At 44.1% G+C, this 19,732-nt stretch overlaps 1 protein-coding gene across 2 annotated transcripts in view; it reads right to left on the minus strand.

Moving 5' to 3' along the window:
* Nucleotides 1-359: 359 nt before the first annotated feature.
* FDFT1 (farnesyl-diphosphate farnesyltransferase 1) overlaps nucleotides 360-19,732 on the minus strand; it is a 40,348-nt gene continuing 20,975 nt past the window's right edge. For both annotated transcript variants that reach the window (XM_017883680.1, XM_017883679.1), the window contains 5 exons: nucleotides 15,702-15,830; nucleotides 11,372-11,563; nucleotides 6,959-7,135; nucleotides 5,727-5,879; nucleotides 360-1,266 (listed from right to left, as the gene is read on the minus strand). In XM_017883680.1, the coding sequence (XP_017739169.1) occupies nucleotides 1,045-1,266; nucleotides 5,727-5,879; nucleotides 6,959-7,135; nucleotides 11,372-11,563; nucleotides 15,702-15,830 (873 nt within the window). In that variant the 3' untranslated portion in view covers nucleotides 360-1,044. The remainder of the gene's footprint in view (nucleotides 1,267-5,726; nucleotides 5,880-6,958; nucleotides 7,136-11,371; nucleotides 11,564-15,701; nucleotides 15,831-19,732) is intronic.

Below are 19,732 nucleotides of genomic sequence, written 5' to 3' on the forward strand. Positions count from 1 at the left end.
TTTTTAAAGATGGAGTCTCACTCCGTCGCCCAGGCTGGACTGCAGTAGCGCGATCTCAGCTCATCACAAGCTCCGCCTCCCAGGTTCAAGCCATTCTCCTGCCTCAGCCTCCCCAGTAGCTGGGACTACAGGGGCCCGCCACCACACCCAGCTAATTTTTTTTTATTTTTAGTAGCGATAGGGTTTCACCATGTTACCCAGGATGGTCTCGATCTCCTGACCTCAAGTGATCCGCTGCCTCGGCCTCCCAAAGTGCTGGGATTACAGGCATGAGCCACCACGCTGGGCCATCAACTCCATTCTTGAGCTCCATCTTTTCCACAGTCAGGCAGGCTTCCAAGTGAACTGAACTTGACAAATGCAGAGCAATTAAATTCTTTATTATAAAATCTCAAAATGTCCACCTTAACTGAAGGCCAATCTTCTGAAATGGGGTCAAAGGCAATCCTGCTGTTTCTCTCTGAAAGCTAAACTCCCTTACGGTAATAGGAGAACACCCAGAATTTTATTCCCAGCCTTCGCGTGCAAAAGGCAGTTTGCATTCTTAGGAAACACCTAAGTGTCACCTAAACCATAAATATTTCCATCTACTCCATTCAACCCAATTAAAGAAAACAAAACGATGAGAAAAATAGGAACTCAACAGAAATAAATTTCACATCATTTTCTACTATTGTCAACATTCAAAGGTTGCTTCAAATTAAATACTTTTAATTATCATTCTAGCCAGGATCACACTAAATAGGATCTCATGACAGTCACATACGCAGCTATTTCACCTAAACTGTGGCACAGAATGCTCTGCCATGAGTCACAAGCAGCACAGTGATCATCACCCACAAGGACAGGTTGCTGGGGTGAAGCGCCCTTTGCTTTCATGTTTACATTCTTCTCAACTGCATCTCACTTTCCTAAAGGCCCCGGCCACACAGTTCTTTTAGGGATTAAAGTAGGAGGAAAAAAATAAAGAGAAGCCAACATCCATCCTTAAAGAAAAAAAGTAAATCCATTTTATGGTGAGCTTCACCACGGACAAATCTGGAATCAGTGTTCTCCAGTCTGAACAAAGTCTTCTGTGACCTGGGAGAGTGTGGTCAGGTACTGCCAGCTCAGGGCAGCCAAGAGCATGACAAACGACAGGTAGAGGGGGGAGTAGTGGCTTCGGGAGATCAGCTGACAGTTGGGAAGATTCTGCGTCCGGATGGTGGAGATGATCTGCCTTGTTTTACTAGAAGATGGGTCTGAGTCGGGGATTCTATGATAAATCTGTGAAAGACACGGGGAAAATGGTAAGTGCTATGTGCTTCACATTTTCCGTGGCTACTTACAACCCTCCACTGGTAGGTAGTTTATGCCTATTTTACCAGCGAGGAAAGGGAGGCTCAGAGAACATGAAGTAACTTACCCAAAGCCACCCCAATGATAAGGTGGGGATGTCAGCCCCAGCCTTCTCATCGCAAAGCCTGTCTTCCTGAGCAAACGGGAAGCACAGGTGTGCATACTGCACCCCGGAGGCCCTCAAGAGCAGCGGCTGAGCCACATTGATCTTCCCATCCCCAGCACCTCACAGTGCCCTTCCAGGAGATAAGTAAGGTGAATAAATGAAGAGAAATCTTGGTTGTGACGGTCCCCGGTAATACAATTAGTGGCAAAACGTTTGAGTCCTTTGATGATCACTTCTAATATACAGGCATGACAGCACAGCCAGAAGCTGCAGTCACTGGTCCTCAGACGTGGCCTTACCTAAAACAGAGCCGCTAAGGCCAAAGGGACCGTCTAGATGCTTGGTTGCTAGCCCAAACCCCACTTTCCATTTACCTGAAAGCACACAGTAGGTTTTTGCAAACTCAATTATTCAGGTCTTAAAAACCTACCAGTCTCGGTCAAGGAGTTACATCTGCTTGTCAAGGACAGGTTGTGGCAGACTTTTCATCTACATGCCTGGCATATAGTTGAAGCAAAAGAAATACTTGAGGGGTTTGAGAAAGGGCCTCACTCTGCCCAGGTTGGAGTGCAGTGGTGCCATCTCAGCTCACTGCAACCTCCACCTCCTGAGTTGAAGCGATTCTCATGTCTCAGGCTCCCAAACAGCTGGGATTACAAGTGTGTGCACCACCACGCCTGGCTAAATTTTGTATTTTCAGTAGAGATGGGGTTTCACCATATTGGCCAGGCTTGTCTCGAACTCCGGACCTCAAGTGATCTGCCTGCCTCAGCCTCCCAAAGTGTTGGGATTACAGGTGTGAGCCACAGTGCCGGGCCTGATGATTAAATGACAGAGGCTCCTGTAAGTGCTTACTGGACTGAAATAAGCTCTTGTGCAATGCTGTGCTACAGGAGCTCCTCTGTGAGTCCATGTGGTACTTCCAGGTCTCAGCAGTTCTACTTACAACAACAGAATATGGAATCAGTTTGATAATCATTTAAAACTCTCATCTATGAACATCTAAACTCCCATTAAAGCAAAAACATCATTTGGCAAAAAACAAAAAAAGGCAGATTCTGATTTGACAGGTTTGGGTGGGGGCTGATGTCTAACGGGCTCCCAGGTGATCCCCAGCGGCTGCTGGCTGGGGACCATCCTTGAGCAGCAAGGCACCTGGGGTCCAAAGAGCCTGATGATGCTCTGACTTAACCACAGGAGGGCACAGAAAGTGTGCAGAGACACGAACAAGATTCTCCCTGCCAAGGAATCACTTTGGCAGAGAGGGGAACGGGGGTTTCTGGCCGTTTGGCTGAGCATTTATTTATATCCCAAAATAGCAGGTTGATCTTCTCCCCAACTGACAGGCGTCCAGGCTGGTTTAAAGTGGCGGCTGCTCCACGGTGGGGTGAGGGCCCTGCAGAGTGTGGCCACCTGCTTGGGAAGGCATGGGGCTGCACTCCCAAGTCCTCACTAAGCACTGGAGATGCATCAGGAGGTCCTCTGGCAAGCCCCTTCCAGGTGCATGCTCGCTACAACACTAAGTCCAGAGATCCTACAGAGTCAACATTTCCTCCTTTCTCACTGCAAAGGACAGACTCGGTCAGCGAGGAGAAACGGGATCAGTGTTCATATCTGGACACCAGCAGGAGGCCAGACGACTTGTGGCTTTTATACAACATGTTTTCATTTAAAACTTTACTTGTAAAATGTCCTTACTGCTGAAACTAAAACCATTAACAGGTTCTACGGCTTAAGACTGAGAAATCTTCAGAGATTTTTCTAAATCAAATCAACTTAAGTATTAATATTAACATTTCTCCCCAAATGCCTTGAGTTTTACTAGGGTAACTTTAAACAAAACAACTTGATGCCCTAAGCCAGAGGTCAGCAAACCTCTCATTCAAGGGCCAAAAATATTTTTAGCTTTACAAGTCATCCCCGTTACAGCTCCTCAACTCGGCCGTTACCTTGCAAAAGCAGCCACAGAAGATATAGAAGCAAATGGGAGTGGCTGTATTCAGATAAACTTTATTCACAAAAACAGGGCTCGGCCAACTGTAGATTGTCCACCCCACCCTTACCCTCAAACTATGAATTACCACTAGGATTTAATTCCAGTAGTTAAGGAAAAATCAAATACATCTGAATTTTAATACAGTAATGGAATTGGCCACAAAATGTTTAAAAACTGGTTTCTCTCGGGCGTGGTGGCTCGTGCCTGTAATCCCAGCACTTTGGGAGGCCGAGACGGGCGGATCACAAGGTCAGGAGATCGAGACCATCCTGGCTAACGCGGTGAAACCCCGTCTCTACTAAAAGTACAAAAAAAAAAAAAAATTAGGCGGGCACGGTGGCGGGCCCCTGTAGTCCCAGCTACTCTGGAGGCTGAGGCAGGAGAATGGTGTGAACCTGGGAGGCGGAGCTTGCAGTGAGCTGAGATCCGGCCACTGCACTCCAGCCTGGGCGACAGAGCGAGACTCTGTCTCAAAAAAAATTAATAAAAAAAATAAAAATAAAAACTGGTTTCTAAAACTAGTGATCAGAATAAAACTGCAAAACTGAAACACTCTGAACTTACTACATAAAATGTTTCTAATTTATATAAAATGAAGAAATGGTGCTTAATATGGCAGGATTCCATTTAGAAAGGGTAGTTGAACCCCTTAGAATTGGGGTTTACATCATGGATTCTGATGTCAGACAGACCTGGGTTCAAATGATCACTGCAGCCATGAGGCTGGGGCTCGAGTTTCCCTGAGATTACTCCTACCCACCTACTCGGTCACTACCCCAGGCACATAGCTCAAAATAAGTCCTGGCTACATGGCAAACTGGAGCGTCTCCTTGGTAGCAATTTTTTTGGTCAGTGGCTGAATACTTTCATCTAGTGACTATAAAATTTTAGGATTTTTAAAAGCGATTTGGCCTTCTCTTAGACTTCTATAGGTGCCTCTGATAGAAGTTTTGGACATCAGCATTTCTATGGCAGACAGAAGGTAGGGAGGAAATATAAGGACAATATGCAACATGCAAGAGAAATCAGAAATAGCTATTTTGTATAATTCTATTTAGAGGAAAACACTGTTGCAAACCATATTCCTGTAAAGGCATAACAAGGGGACTAGAAGGATGTACAAAACCATGGACAATGGTAACCTCTGGGGAGGGAGCTCAGGCAAAGAAAAAATGATGAGGGGTGTGTATGTTTTCATAAAGTCTACAGTGTTTCAATCTCAACAAGACCACACCTGAGGATCACAGCATCATCCTGGGCCTCTGCTCACCAGATGCCAGTAGCAGCCGATTCCTGTCCTCTTGTGGGAGGGGAGCAAATCACCTCCATTGACAAACCGCTGCTCTAGGGTCTAGACATTACAGAGACTTCTGGTCTCTAAGAAGTAATTTCTTTTTTGAGACAAAGTCTCACTCTATCACCCAGGCTAGAGTGCAATGATGAGATAACACAGCTCACTGTAGCCTCGACCTCCCAGGCTCAAGTGATCCACCTGCCTCAGCCTCCTGAGGCAGCTGGGACCACAGGCGCGTACTACCATGATCAGCTAATTTTTAAATTATCTGTAGAAATGGGGTCTGGCTATGTCACCCAGGCTGGTCTTAAATTCCTGGCCTCAAGTGATCCTCCCACCTTGGTCTCCCAGAGTGCTGAGATTTCAGGAGTGAGATACGGTGCCTGGCCAGAAATAAATTTTCTGAACCTAGTCAGGTATTACAGATTTGACCTGAGAAGGTATGTTTTCTTTTTATAGCATGCTTTTGGTATTTGAAATGAAATTTTCCAAAGAAAATTTAGGAAATAATTGCAACTGGATGGCTTATCCTTGGCCTAAATTCCCTACTGTGATTTTTCAACTGAGGCCTGTGGCATAATGAAAGTACCTGACTGGGTGTCAGGACACATGGACGGGAGCCAGAGATCCACTCAATTGCGTACTGCATCAGCACAGACAAGCTTCAACCTCACATTCCTCACCATCAGCAAGAAGCTTGGTTGGCCTCCTGCATCATCTTGCAGCTCAAAATCTATGATTGTACTCAGGGGCTCCATCCTACAGTCTTGCTCCATTTATCTCCTCTCGCCAGGGTACTACACAGCAGTGAGCAATCTGCTCGACTCCTGTGCATAGATTTGTTTCCTAACAAAGGATATCAACTCCTGTCTCTTTAGGCCATAGGAGAGTGAGTTGTTAGGATCATCTAATATCCAAACATGTTTAAACAGTGACATTACTAAATCATAAAAGTAGCTACAAATTATCCAAGTAGTTAAATAAAAACCCACCTCTTCCATATACTGATATATGATGGCTTTGACAGCTGGCATGTTGGTGGCATCCATCATCAGGGTCACCGCTTGCCCTTTCCGAATCTTCACTGCCCCTTTGAACACCTGCTGGTTATTGTAACAGGCAGCCAAAGTGGCAATGGCCATCACCTACAGAGAGCAAGAAGAGAGGGGAAAAAAGAAGAGATAGTGTTGTAAGCTATCATTATCACAAAAAGGTAAAAAAACCTTCTGTCGAATGGGCAATTGCTAACCGCTAATGAACTAAGATGTAATTAATCAAGAAAAAATACCCACGAAGAAAGTACGCCAAGATTTTTACCTTCCCGACTACTGCCTTTCTCAACAACACACAGAATTAAGCAGTCTAAAACAATTCTACAGTTTAGCCACAAAAGTTCCATTTTATTTGGAAAAAGCAAACACAAGTAAATCCAACATTTTCCATGCTAGAGCAATGGATTATTAGATCTGAAATATCTATTTCAACATAATATACGGAAAGAAATTTCTGTTTTACTTGTTTTTCTATTTTCCTACAACAAACATAATCATTACATATTTAAAACTAATGCCAGGGGAGAACAACAGAAGGGGATTAATTTCCTGTGCTCATAGATAAACTATTTCTAGGTAAATTGAAACATGAGACAAGGATATAGATTTTACTTTCAACCACCATTCCAAGTTGGTCATTAGAACAAGATCAAACCAAGTTCCCAAATCAGTTAAACGCTATTTTTGCAGTAGTATCTGAAATACTTGGTAAAGGCAACTAAAAAGTGTAAGGTCCTAGCATACTGAGGGACTAGGTCTACAGGACCAGGTTCTTGTTATCCTGGGTCTAGGAAAAGGACAGCAATAATTACATGCGTAATGAAGACTTTTTAATGATAACAGCCTCACCCATGTTTTACCCAGCACTCCTCATAAATCTAGGCCAAAGACCTTGACTTAGCTGAGGATAAGAACCTAACTAGTTTAGAACAGCTGTGGAAAAGAGTAAATCCAGAAAGAAGGTTCTGAAAAGGAGCAGGCCTAACCTCAAGGCTGAGATGAGTCTGGTGGCTGGAAGCAAAGCGGGGTGCTATGAAACCCCCAGCACAATCAATTGGAGCCATCATCTTTTCAAGGAATCATATCCTTGAATACAGCACAGCAAAATCCACCCTTACGCCCACCCCACTCCCTTTAGCCCCATATCCACCCAGAGGAGTCCCATTCCCTACCTGCGGAATAGCACAGAAGTTAAACACACTCTGGTTTCTGAGTCTCGAAAGGTAGGTGATGACATCTGGGATGTGGTGCAGTGCATTGGTTATAAGTTCATTCAGGCACTGCACGGCCAAGTCAATATTCTCCGGCTTGGCAAAATCCCCTAACTTCTTAACATACCTGCTCCAAACCTAGACAGATGAGAAGATTAAGGAACAGGTCAGCATGTGCACAGGGGAGAATTTACAAATAATATTAAAGGATCTTTGTGCATAAGAACTATGACACAGGCTGGGCGTGGTGGTTCACGCCTGTAATCCCAGCACTTTGGGAGGCTGAGGAGGGTGGATCATGAGGTCAGGAGTTCAAGACCAGGCTGGCCAAGGTGGTGAAACCCTGCCTCTACTAAAAATACAAAAATTTGCTGGGTGCGGTGGCAAAAAAAAAATAAAACAATGATATACAGTAAAGTCTCTCTTAGCTGCACACTCATCTTTCACCAAGATCAAGTTTGTTTTAAGCTCCATGCAATAGCTATTTCTGACTACCAGTAAGGGTCCATTTGCAACCTAGAAGTGAGTTAAGTATTGGAGAGCATGTCCTTAGGGACAATTAGTGCGACGCTGCACTACTTGGACGAATTCAGTCTAAAGAGGCTCCTGTTAGAGCTGTCAGTCTACTTCTGAAAAAAAAACCCGATATTCAAAAATGTTATAATTGTACTGTAGACTAAACACTAAACGTTCTCAAGATGGCCAGGCCTCTAAATAATGACTAATATTATATTCCTACTCTGGTAAGAATGCTGCTGAAAGCCATACCTGGGAAACGAGCTGAGTCTATCCTCTAAGTATATTACCTCCCTGGATCCTGATAATTAGAAAGTAAAATAAAACCCTCAGTTCTAACAGTGGGATTCGGCTTGATGATTTTTAATGATATTATTTAGAGGATTCTCTGAAGCTAGCAAAAGTTCTGGAAAGATAGCGTTGACGGTTATATAAAATCATTAATGTACACTTAATGCCACTGAATGATACACTTAAAAATAGTTAAAATGGCAAATTCTCTATTATGTACATTATAAATAAGAAAATGTTAAGTATATATACATACAGTTAAAAAGAGATAACAAGAAGTGTTGGTGAGGATGTGGAGAAACTGGAACTCTCACACTGCCGACGGGAATGTAAAATGGTGGGGCCACCTTGGAAAAGAGTCTGGCAGCTCCTCACAAGGTTCGAGCTGCTGTATGAACCAGCCATTCCATTTCTCAGTATAGACCCAAGAAAAAGGAAAACACACATCCACACAAAACCTTATATGCAAATGTACACAGTACTATTCACCATAGCCAAAAAAATGGAAAGAACCCAAATATCCTTCAACTGATGAATGGATAGATGTGGTCTGTCCACACAGTGGAATAATACTGGGCAATAAAAAGGAATAAAGCACTGATGCAATGCCCCAGCATGGAAGAGCCCTGAAAACACACTAGCAAGCCAGGCGCAGTGGCTCAAGTCTGTAATCCCAGCACTTTGGGAGGCTGAGACGGGCGGATCATGAGGTCAGGAGATCGAGACCATCCTGGCTAACCTGGTGAAACCCCGTCTCTGCTAAAAACTACAAAAAACTAGCCGGGCGAGGTGGCGGCGCCTGCAGTCCCAGCTACCCGGGAGGCTGAGGCAGGAGAATGGCGTGAACCCGGGAGGCGGAGCTTGCAGTGAGCTGAGATCCGGCCACTGCACTCCAGCCTGGGCGACAGAGCGAGACTCCATCTCAAAGAAACAAAAAAAAAAAAAAAAACACACTAGCAAAAGAAGCCAATCACCTAGGACCACATTTGGCATGATTCAACTACTATGAAATGTCCAGAACCTTTATTAAGCATTCTGTGCTAGAAGTTCATCTCATTTTATTCACACCACCATACTGCGGTAGAAATAATTCTATTTTACAGATAAAGGAAGTGAATGAGAAGAGCAGGGCTCTGCGCCTGTGTGTGCAGGATGGTGTGGCTCATGCTCATGAATCACATGCCTGTGGCTGATGTTCTGTCTGGGAGACAATGGAACAGTGGTCAGGTGCTGGCCGAGCAGCCAGGAGACTGAGACCCTACTTCCAAGGCAGCCACTGCCTCGCTGTGCATCCCCAGACAAACCCCTTCCCTTCTTGGAGCCCTGTTGTCAGTAAAAGATGGGTAGACAAGAGTGGCTTCTCAACCCTGGCTGCACACAAGTCACCTAGGAAACTTAAAAGGCCGTGGCCGAGCTCTGGGTAGTGTTGTTGTTTCTGTTTTTTTTTAGAGACAAGGGTCTTGCTCTGTCACCCAGGCTGCTGGAATGCAGTGGTGTGATCATGGTTCACTGCAGCCTTGAACTCCTGGGCTCAGGAAATCCTCCTGCCTCAGTATCTCAAGGAGCTAGAACTATACGGGCATGCCGCCATGCCCAGCTAATTTTTAAATTTTTTTTTTTTTTTTAATGGAGTCTCGCTCTGTCACCCAGGCTGGAGTGCAGTGGTGCGATCTCAGCTCACTGCAACCTCTGCCTCCTGGGTTTGAGCGATTCTCCTGCATCAGCCTCCCAAGTAGCTGGCACTCCAGGCATATGCCATCACGCTTGGCTAATTTTTGTAATTTTAGTAGAGATGGAGTTTTGCCATCTTGGCCAGCCTGGTCTCAAGCGCCTGAACTCAAGTGATCCACTCACCTGGGCCTCTCAAACTGCTGGCATTATAGGCGGGCAGTCACTGTGCCTGGCCAATTTTTACTTTTTTTTTTTTTATTTTATAAAGACAGGGTCTCACTACGTTGTCCAGGCTGTTCTTGATATCCTGGCTTCAGTGATGTTCCCGCCTTGGCCTCCCAGTGTGGAGATTACAGGCGTGAGCCACCGCACCCGGCCCCCAGGGTAGTTTAAACGTGAATTTTTCTTAGGAGTAAGACTCAGCATCTTTTCAGATTTTAATAATCATCTGTATGTCTCTTCCTGTGAACAATCTGTTCTTATCTCCTTGCCCATTTTCTATGGGGCAGTTGGTCTTTTCTTAACTTTTAGAAGTTCTTTTATATTAGGAATATGAACCCTTTATCTGCTCTGTGAGTTGCAAATATTGTTTCCCCCTTTGTCACTTATTTTTCTTGAGATGGTCTCATTCTGCCACCTAGGCTGGAGTGCAGTGGTGTGATCATAACTCACTACAACCCTGAGCTCCTGGGCTCAAGGGACCCTTGTGCCTCAGCCTCCTGAATAGCTAGGAATACAGGTACATGCCACCATGCCCGGCTAATTTTTTAAATTTAGTTTTTTCTACTTTCTTTAATTTTTATTTTTGCTCTCTTTCAGCAGAATCATTTTCAAACAATTTTTGGTAGAGATGGTGTCTTGCTGTGTTGCTCAGGCTGGTCTTGAACTCCTGGCCTCAGCACTGGGATTACAAGTATGAGACGCCTCACTCATCTTTTTAAAAATTTAAAGTACTTGGCTGCAGGAAACAATTTTATGGAAAGCAAAAGGTAAATGCTGGAATAAATTCAGGAAACAGTCATAAAATTTTCTAGTTTCTTTCTGAACAAAATCAGTATCAAAATCTTTCCGTTCCCTGTCTATGTTTTAATTAAGTTAAAGATCGACCCTTGTCTCTTATTACAGACATCTGGAGTGTTTTGTCTACCTGGCATCCCTTTCCCCTTCTTGCGGCAGAATTCTTTCTTTGGGGGAAATCCATTCTGTGTGTACTGTGTAGACATAATCCAGGTGAGGCTGGAGAACTCAGTTGCATAGCAACTGATTCAGGGCTGGGCAGAAGAACCAAGCCCTTCCTCTTTTTTTGAGATGGAGTCTCACTCTGTCGCCCAGGCTGGAGTGCAGTGGTGTGATCTGAGCTCACTGCAATCTCTGCTTCCTGGCGACTCTCCTGCCTCAGCCTCCCAGGTAGCTGGGATTACAGGTGTACACCACCACACCTGGCTAATTTTTGTATTTTTTAGTAAAGACGGGGTTTCACCATGTGGGCCAGGCTGGTCTCGAATTGCTGACCTCAGGTGATCCGCCCACCTCAGCCTCCTAAAGTGTTGGGATTACAGGCGTGAGCCACCGCACTGGGCCGAACAAAGCCCTTCCTAAGAACTTTTTGTTAAGCTAGTGCACATGGGTTATCATCATGTCCACCACCTGGAGAAAGACGGTCTGAAAGAAAGCAAAGACAGCAAGGCTTGAATACACTGATTACAACGTGTAATCCTGGGATTCGGCCAGTCTATCTGAAGCAAGCTCATCTCAAACTATCCGATTTTCCACATCCTCTTACGCTGCCTGGGGGAGGTCTGACTTGTGTTTCTGTCACTCCCAATCTCAAGAGTTAAATGATTTTTCAGAGAATGTCTAAAATTTTTTTCCCCCAAACTACCCTGAATCTGTTACCTCTTGAGGCCAAAACTCTCTTCCTTCTTGCTGGTCTTCCAGATAGTCACGAATGATGTTTGTTTTCTGCAGAAACAGGCCCATAGAGTTGGCACGTTCCGTATCTTCACCAACTAAGGGGTCTTCGAACTCTGAAGCCGAGAAGAGACGGGAAAGGCCAATTCCTACCAGCCCAGCGACATAGTGGCAGTACTGCAAGAGATGATTTTTGAAGTACTTTAATAATGGAATTTTTATTAAAAGGGACACACTAGAGATCATTAGCTCCAAAAAAGCAGGTTCAAAACAGAATGGGTAAGAATGCATTTTGATTTTAAAACACAAATATACATACCAGAATTTTAAAAAAAACATCCAAGAAGGATGTGCTCATAAGATTTAACAGTGGTCTCTGGCTGATCGGAATCTGATGTTTTTATTTTTTACCTTATTTTCTAAATTTCTACAATGCACATGTACTGCTACTATAATAAAAGGCTATTGAAAAAAACTAGTCTAGTAAACATTTTTTATTTTATTTTACTATTTTTTTTTCAGAGATAGAGTCTCATATGTTGCCCACGTTAGACTCAAACTCCTGGGCTCAAGCAGTCTTTCTGCCACAGCTTCCCAAATAGCTGGGATTGTAGGCAAACACCACTGTGTCTAGCCTTACCTTACGATAAACTTTTTTTTTTTTTTTTTAGATCAAGTCTCACTTTGTCACCTGGGCTGGAGTGCAGTGGCACAATCTCAACTCACTGCAACCTCTGCCTCCTAGGTTCAAGTGATTCTCCTGCCTCAGCCTCCTGAGTAGCTGGGATTTATAGGCGCCCACCACCACGTCCAGCGAATTTTTGTATTTTTAGTAGAGATGGGGTTTCACCATGTTGGCCATGCTGGTCTTGAACTCCTGACCTCAACTGATCTGCCCGCCTTGGCCTCCCAAAGTGCTAGGATTACAGGCCCAAACCACCACACCTGGCTTAGCTTTACAATAAACTTTTTGATACATAAAATTGTGAGAGAAGGCAACGATGAAAGATGGAATATTCTGGCTAACAGAAACTAAGACAATACTAAGTATAGTTGAATCTTTTTTTGACCAACCTGAAAACATTTGAAGATCTGCAGGCCCTCAGAATCACCATTATATGAAAGAACAAATAACTATCATATGTTCTTGACACTGTTTTAAGAACTTTGCATATTCAATCCTCACAAACATTTATCAGGTACATAGCGCTATGATCTCCATTTCAGATGAGGAAACTGAGGCACAAAGTTAATTAACTTGCCCAACATTGCCCATCTGAGAAAAAAAAAATTAGCCAGGCACGGTGGCACATGCCAGTGGTCCCAGTTACTCAGGAGGCTGAAGTAGGAGGATCACTTGAACCCAGGAAGGTGGGGCTGCCATGTCTGTGGCAGGGGCTAAGGGTTCAAAACTAGGTAGTCTGACTTAAGTGCCAGGCTTTAACAACTTTGCTAAAACGTCCCCCCCGCCCCCGCCTTTTTTTTTTTTTTGAGGCGGAGTCTCGCTCTGCCGCCCAGGCTGGAGTGCAGTGGCCAGATCTCAGCTCACTGCAAGCTCCGCCTCCCGGGTTCACGCCATTCTCCTGCCTCAGCCTTCCTAGTAGCTGGGACTACAGGTGACTGCCACGTCACCCGGCTAGTTTTTTGTATTTTTAGTAGAGACGGGGTTTCACTGTGTTAGCCAGGATGGTCTCGATCTCCTGACCTCGTGATCCGCCCGTCTCGGCCTCCCAAAGTGCTGGGATTACAGGCTTGAGCCACCGCGCCCGGCCCCCCCCTTTTTTTCAATTTTTCTTTTAGGGATAGTGTAACTTTCCCTCTCTCAAAAGAGATTTCAGTAAAGGCAAGTCTTAATTGTCAAATACTTTTTTTCCAAGACACCAATTTGTTATAAGCTATCCTCCTCTGAAAAGGGTATCCTAAGACAACTTAACACAACATTCACATACAATAATTGTCTATTAGTTAACTTAAGAAGAGAAAAGTAAAGAAGGTAAGCTCTGGAGTGTCATTAGGAAGGGTAAAAGTTAGGCAATGACCAAAGTTCACACTTGTAATCCCAGAATTTTGGGAGGCTGTGGAGAGGGCATTGCTTGAGCCCAGGAGTTTCAGACCAAGCCTGGCCAACAAAGCAAGACCCTATCTCTGTAAAAAACTTTAAAAGGCTGACTGTGGTGGCTCACACCTGGGGGGCCAAGGCAGGTGGATCGCTTGAGTCCTCCAGGAGCTCAAGACCAGCCTGGGCAACATGATGAAAACCTGTCTCTACCAAAAAATTACAAAAATTAGCCAGGTGTGGTGGTGTGCACCGATAGTCCCAGCTAATCGGGAGGCGGAGGTGAGAGGACTGCTTGAGCACAGAAGGTCGAGGCTTCCGTCAGCCTTGATCATGCCACTGCACTCCAGCCTGAGCGACAGAGCAAGACCCTGTCTCAAAAACAACAAAAATTAAAATAGATTAGCCAGGCACAGTAGCAACATGCCTGTGGTCCCAGTTACTCACGAGGCTGAGGCAAGGAAGACTGCTTGCGCCTGGGAAGTCAAGGCTGCCTTGTTTGTGCCACTGGATTCCAGTTTAGGTGACAGAGTGAGACCCTGTCTCAAAAAAAACAAAAGTCGCCTCTGATTGAAAGCAATACAAGGCCAGAGACGAATCGGGGCACAATGAACAGGCAAAGGGAAAGCACTTGAAATTTGTTCTAGGAGAAAAGTAACGTGAAAAAAGGAACATTTTGCTGAAATTACATGTAAATAAATTAGCTTTGGGCAGCTATACAAAATCTTAAAAAGAATTACTAGAAATTTAAAAAAATCATTAGTATATCTATAGTACTATCCAAAAATATATTTTAAGATTATAGTTCTTTTGGTAGAAATACTTCTAAAATGGAGATGTACATAATTCATCTTCCTCCAAAGTTGAAGAAAAAAAAACTCCTTAAAATATTTGGCTGGGTGCAGTAGTAGCTCATGCCTGTAATCCCAACATTTGGGAGGCTGGAGTGGGAGGACTATTCGATGCCAGGAGTTTGAGACTAGCCTGGGCAACATGGCAAAACCCTCTCTCTACAAAAAAAAAAAAAATACAAAATACAAAATTAGCTTGGTATGGTGGCATGCGCCTGTAGTTACAGCTACTCAGGAGGCTGAGGTGGGAGGATCATTTGAGCCCAGGAGGTTGAGGCTGCAGTGAGCTGTGATCACACCACTACACACCAACCTGGATGACAGAGCAAGACCCTGTCTCAAAAAAATTCAGTTTTATCTGATCAGAACTTCTATTCAACAACCTACAATTAAGTTTCCTGAATAAATCTGCACAACAGAAAATGAAGTTACTATCATAACCAGTGCTGGTTCTTGGCCAGAAGTTTTAACTTCAACTTTATTTTCTTTCAGATGGGGTCTTGCTCTGTCACCCAGGTTGGAGTGCAGTGGCGCAATCATGGCTCACTGCAACCTTGAACTCTCAGGCTCAAGCGATCCTCCCACACGTCAGCCTCCAGAGTAGCTGTGGCCACAGGCACATGCCACCAATGCCCTACTAATTTTTTGATTTTTTGAGAGATGGGGTCTCACTATGTTGCTTAGGCTTGTGTCCAACTCCTAGGCTCAAATGATCCTCTCACCTTAGCTTCCCAAAGGGCTGAGATTACAGGTAACCCACAGTGCCCGGCTAACCTCACCTTAAATGCAGAAATTGATTTCTGGCACTCATTATATGCTGTTAACTTGGGAAGCACAAACCAGCAGTTCCAAAGCTATTGCTGTCATGTTTTGAGGTTTGAAAAATTAAGAGACCCAAGACCTTAGACCCACTAACTTGGTGACTATGTAGCAGCATCTCTTTGGAGATCCTAATTTAAGCACTGTTAAAGGTATGAAATACATCAACACTTTAGATGTTTGAAATGTCTTTGACTGTTAAATTTGACTGGCTTTAAAATAATAAAATGTCTTTGCTTCCACAGAAGTGATAAGTCTTGCAAACACCATTCCTATGAAAAATAGGCAAGACTCCTAACCCTACCTTATGTTTTGATGTGTAGTTTAATCTTCATGGTCAATTATATCCCTTTGTCTAGATAATCACTTCTCTCCAATTCCCTACTCCTAACCTGGCCGATATCCTACATAGCTGCTGGTTTGGAATCAATTCCAAAGGGTCTATGATGAGACATTCAACCTAAACAGATGAATTGTAAAACCAGAGGGCCTGGAACTAGTGAACAACTTTTCTTGTTCTGAGCTTCACTATGAGGATTGCTAGCTGTGTGTAATACATCACACACAGACACTGTTTTACAAGACTAACCTTGTCCCACTCCTGTTCAGAGGTCACATGCTTATCCAAAAATTCTGCCATCCCAATTCCCATTCTCTGGCAAATGTCGGCAATCACCGTTTGGTATTTCTCAGCCAGATTTCTAAACTCGAGGGAGATCTGAAATAGAAACCGTAAAAACACAGAAATCATGAAATATGTGCAGACATGGCACCAAAGATCACAAGGCAAACAACGGTGGAATTAATTATCACTCTGCAATGGTTCATCTATAAGCCTAATTTAGGTCATACATGTTTTGTTTTTGTTTTTGAGATGGAGTCCCGCAATGTTGCCCGGGCTGGAGGGCAATGGCGCCATCTCAGCTCACTGCAAACTCCGCCTCTCAGGTTCAAATGATTCTCCCGCCTCAGCCTCCTGAGTAGCTGGGATTACAGGAATGCACCACCACGCCCAGCTAATTTTTGTATTTTTAGTAGAAATGGGGTTTCACCATGCTGGCCAGGCTGGTCTCAAACTCCTGACCTCATGATCCACTAGCCTTGGCCTCCCAAACTGCTGGGATTACAGGTGTGAGCTACTGTGCCCAGCCTCATGTTTCTTATTATAGCATAAATTTTATAAATATTATAATAGAAGGGTCTAAAAATGCTAACGTTTCTAGATTAAAAAGAAGTTTCAAAGTCCCACTACACACTTCATCTTTCCAATGTATAACGAGATGCTTCAACATAACGCTGAGTACAAGAATTTTAGGGAGAACAGCTTGTTTAGACAAACCTCATGATGAGAAAGATTCCTTTATGCAAACATGGATCAAGCACTACCTATGTAACAAGTATCATTCTAGGCACTGGGGATGTATATCACGGACACAAACAGAAACTCAGACCTGGAGTTGCTTCCAAGATGCCCAAAGAGGAACAGCTCTGGTCTACAGCTCCCAGCAAGATCAACGCAGACACTGGGTGATTTCTGCATTTCCAACTGAGGTACCTGGTTCATCTCATTTGGACTGGTTGGACAGTGGGTGCAGCCTATGGAGGGCGAGCTGAAGCAGGGCGGGGCATCGCCTCACCCGGGAAGCGCAAGTGGTCGGGGGATTTCCCTTTCCTAGCCAAGGAAAGCCGTGAGTGACTGCACCTGGAGGAACAGTACACCTCTACCCAAATACTACGCTTCGCTTTTCCCACAGTCTTCACAACTGGCAGACCAGGTGATTCCCTCCAGTGCCTGGCTTGGCGGGTCCCATGCCCACGGAGCCTTGCTCGCTGCTAGCACAGCAGTCTGAGATCAAGTTGGGATGCTGGAGCTTGGCGAGGACAGGCACATCTGCCATTGCTGAGGCTTGAGTAGGCCTATGTTCACAGTGTAAACAAAGCAGCAGGGAAGCTCAAACTGGGCAGAGTCCACCACAGCTCAGCAAGGCCTACTGCCTCTCTAGATTCCACCTCTGCGAGAAGGGCATATCTAAACAAAAGGCAGCAGACAGCTTCTGCAGACTTAAACGTCCCTGCCTGACAGCTCTGAAGAGAGCAGTGGTTCTCCTAGCATGGTGTTCGAACTCCGATAATGGACAGACTGCCTCCTCAAGTGGGTCCCTGACCTCCATGTAGCCTGACTGGGAGACTCCTCCCAGTAGGGGCCAACAGACACCTCATACAGGTGGATGCCCCTCTTGGACAAAGCTTCCAGAGAAGGATCAGGCAGCAATATTTGCTGTTCTGCAGCCTCCGCTGGTGATACCCAGGCAAACAGGGTCTAGAGTGAACTTTCAGCAAACTCCAACAGACCTGCAGCTGAGGGACCTGTTAGAAGGAAAACTAACAAACAGAAAGGAATAGCATCAACATCAACAAAAAGGACATCCACACCAAAACCCCATCCATAGGTCAGCAACATCAAAGACCAAAGGTAGATGAGATGGGGAGAAATCAAAGCAGAAATGCTGAAAATTCCAAAAACCAGAACACCACTTCTCCTCCAAAGGAATGTAACTCCTCGCCAGCAAGGGAACAAAACTGGATGAATGAGTTTGAGGAACTGACAGAAGTAGGCTTCAGAAGGTTGGTAATAACAAACTTCTCCAGCTAAAGGAGCATGTTCTGACCCATCACAAGGAAGCTTAAAACCTTGAAAAAAGGTTGGACAAATGGCTAACTACAATAACCAGTTAGAGAAGAGCTTAAATGACCTGATGGAGCTGAAAACCACAGGACGAGAACTTCGTGAAGCATAGACAAGCTTCAAGAGCTGATTCGATCAGGTGGAAGAAAGGATATCAGTGACTGAAGATCACATTAATGAAATAAAGCAGGAAGACAAGATGAGAGAGAAAAGAGTGAAAAGAAATGAACAAAGCCTTCAGGAAATATGGGACTGTGTGAAAAGACTAAATCTACATTTGATTGGTGTACCTGCATACGGTGTACCCTACATTTGATTGGTGTACCTGAATATTGGTGTACCTGAATATGGGACTATGTGAAAAGACCAAATCTACATTTGATTGGTGTACCTGAAAGTGATGGGGAGAACGGAACCAAGTTAGAAAACATTCTTCACAATATTATCCAGGCCTAGCAAGGCAGGCCAACATTCAAATTCAGGAAATACAGAGAACACCACAAAGATACCCTTGAGAAGAGCAGTCCCAAGATACCTAATTGTCAGATTCACCAAGGTTGAAATGAAGGAAAAAATGTTAAAGGCAGCCAGAGAGAAAGGTCGGGTTACCCACAAAGGGAAGCCCATCAGACTAACAGCAGATCTCTCGGCAGAAACCCTACCAGCCAGAAGAGAGTGGGGCCAATATTCAACATTCTTAAAAGAATTTTCAACCCACAATCTCACATCCAGCCAAACTAAGCTTCATAAGCGAAGGACAAATAAAATCCTTTACAGACAAACAAATGCTCAGAGATTTTGTCACCACCAGGCCTGCCTTACAAGAGCTCCTGAAGGAAGCACTAAACATGGAAAGGAACAACCAGTACTAGCCACTGCAAAAAATGCCAAATTGTAAAGACCATCAACACTATGAAGAAACTGCATCAATTAATGGGCAAAATAACCAGCTAACATCATAATGACAGGATCAAATTCAAACATAAAAAATTACCTTAAATGTAAATGGGCTAAATGCCCCAATTAAAAGACACAGACTGGTAAACTGGATACAGAGTCAAGACCCATCAGTGTGCTGTATTCAGTAGACCCATCTCACGTGCAAAGACACAGACAGGCTCAAAATAAACGGATGGAGGAAGATCTACCAAGCAAACGGAAAGCAAAAAAAAAGCAAGGGTTGCAATCCTAGACTCTGATAAAACAGACTTTAAACCAACAAAGATCAAAAGAGACAAAGAAGGCCACTACATAATGGTAAAGGGATAAATTCAACAAGAAGAGCTATCCTAAATATATATGCACCCAGATTCATAAAGCAAGCCCTTAGAGACCTACAAAGAGACTCAGGCTCCCACACAATAATAATGGGAGACTTTAACACCCCACTGTCAATATCAGACAACAGATCAATGAGACAGAAAGTTAACAAGGATATCCAGGACTTGAACTCAGCTCTGGACCAAGCAGACCTAATAGACATCTACAGAACTCTCCATCCCCTATCAACAGAATATACATTCTTCTCAGCACCACATCACACTTATTCTAAAATTGACCACATAATTGGCAGTAAAACACTCCTCAGCAAATGTAAAAGAACAGAAATTATAACAAACTGTCTCTCAGACCACAGTGCAATCAAATTAGAACTTAGGATTAATAAACTCACTCAAAACCACACACCTACAAGGAAACTGAGCAACCTGCTCCTGAATGACTACTGGGTACGTAACGAAATGAAGGCAGAAATAAAGATGTTCTTTGAAACCAATGAGAACAAAGACACAACGTACCAGAATCTCTGGGACACATTTAAAGCAGTGTGGAGAGGGAAATTTATAGCACTAAATGCCCACAAGAGAAAGCAGGAAAGATCTAAAATTGACACCCTAACATCACAATTAAAAGACTTAGAGAAGCAAGAGCAAACA

This window comes from Rhinopithecus bieti, unplaced genomic scaffold (assembly GCF_001698545.2).
Source record: "Rhinopithecus bieti isolate Rb0 unplaced genomic scaffold, ASM169854v2 scaffold_13857, whole genome shotgun sequence".
NCBI classification, from domain to species: domain Eukaryota; kingdom Metazoa; phylum Chordata; class Mammalia; order Primates; family Cercopithecidae; genus Rhinopithecus; species Rhinopithecus bieti.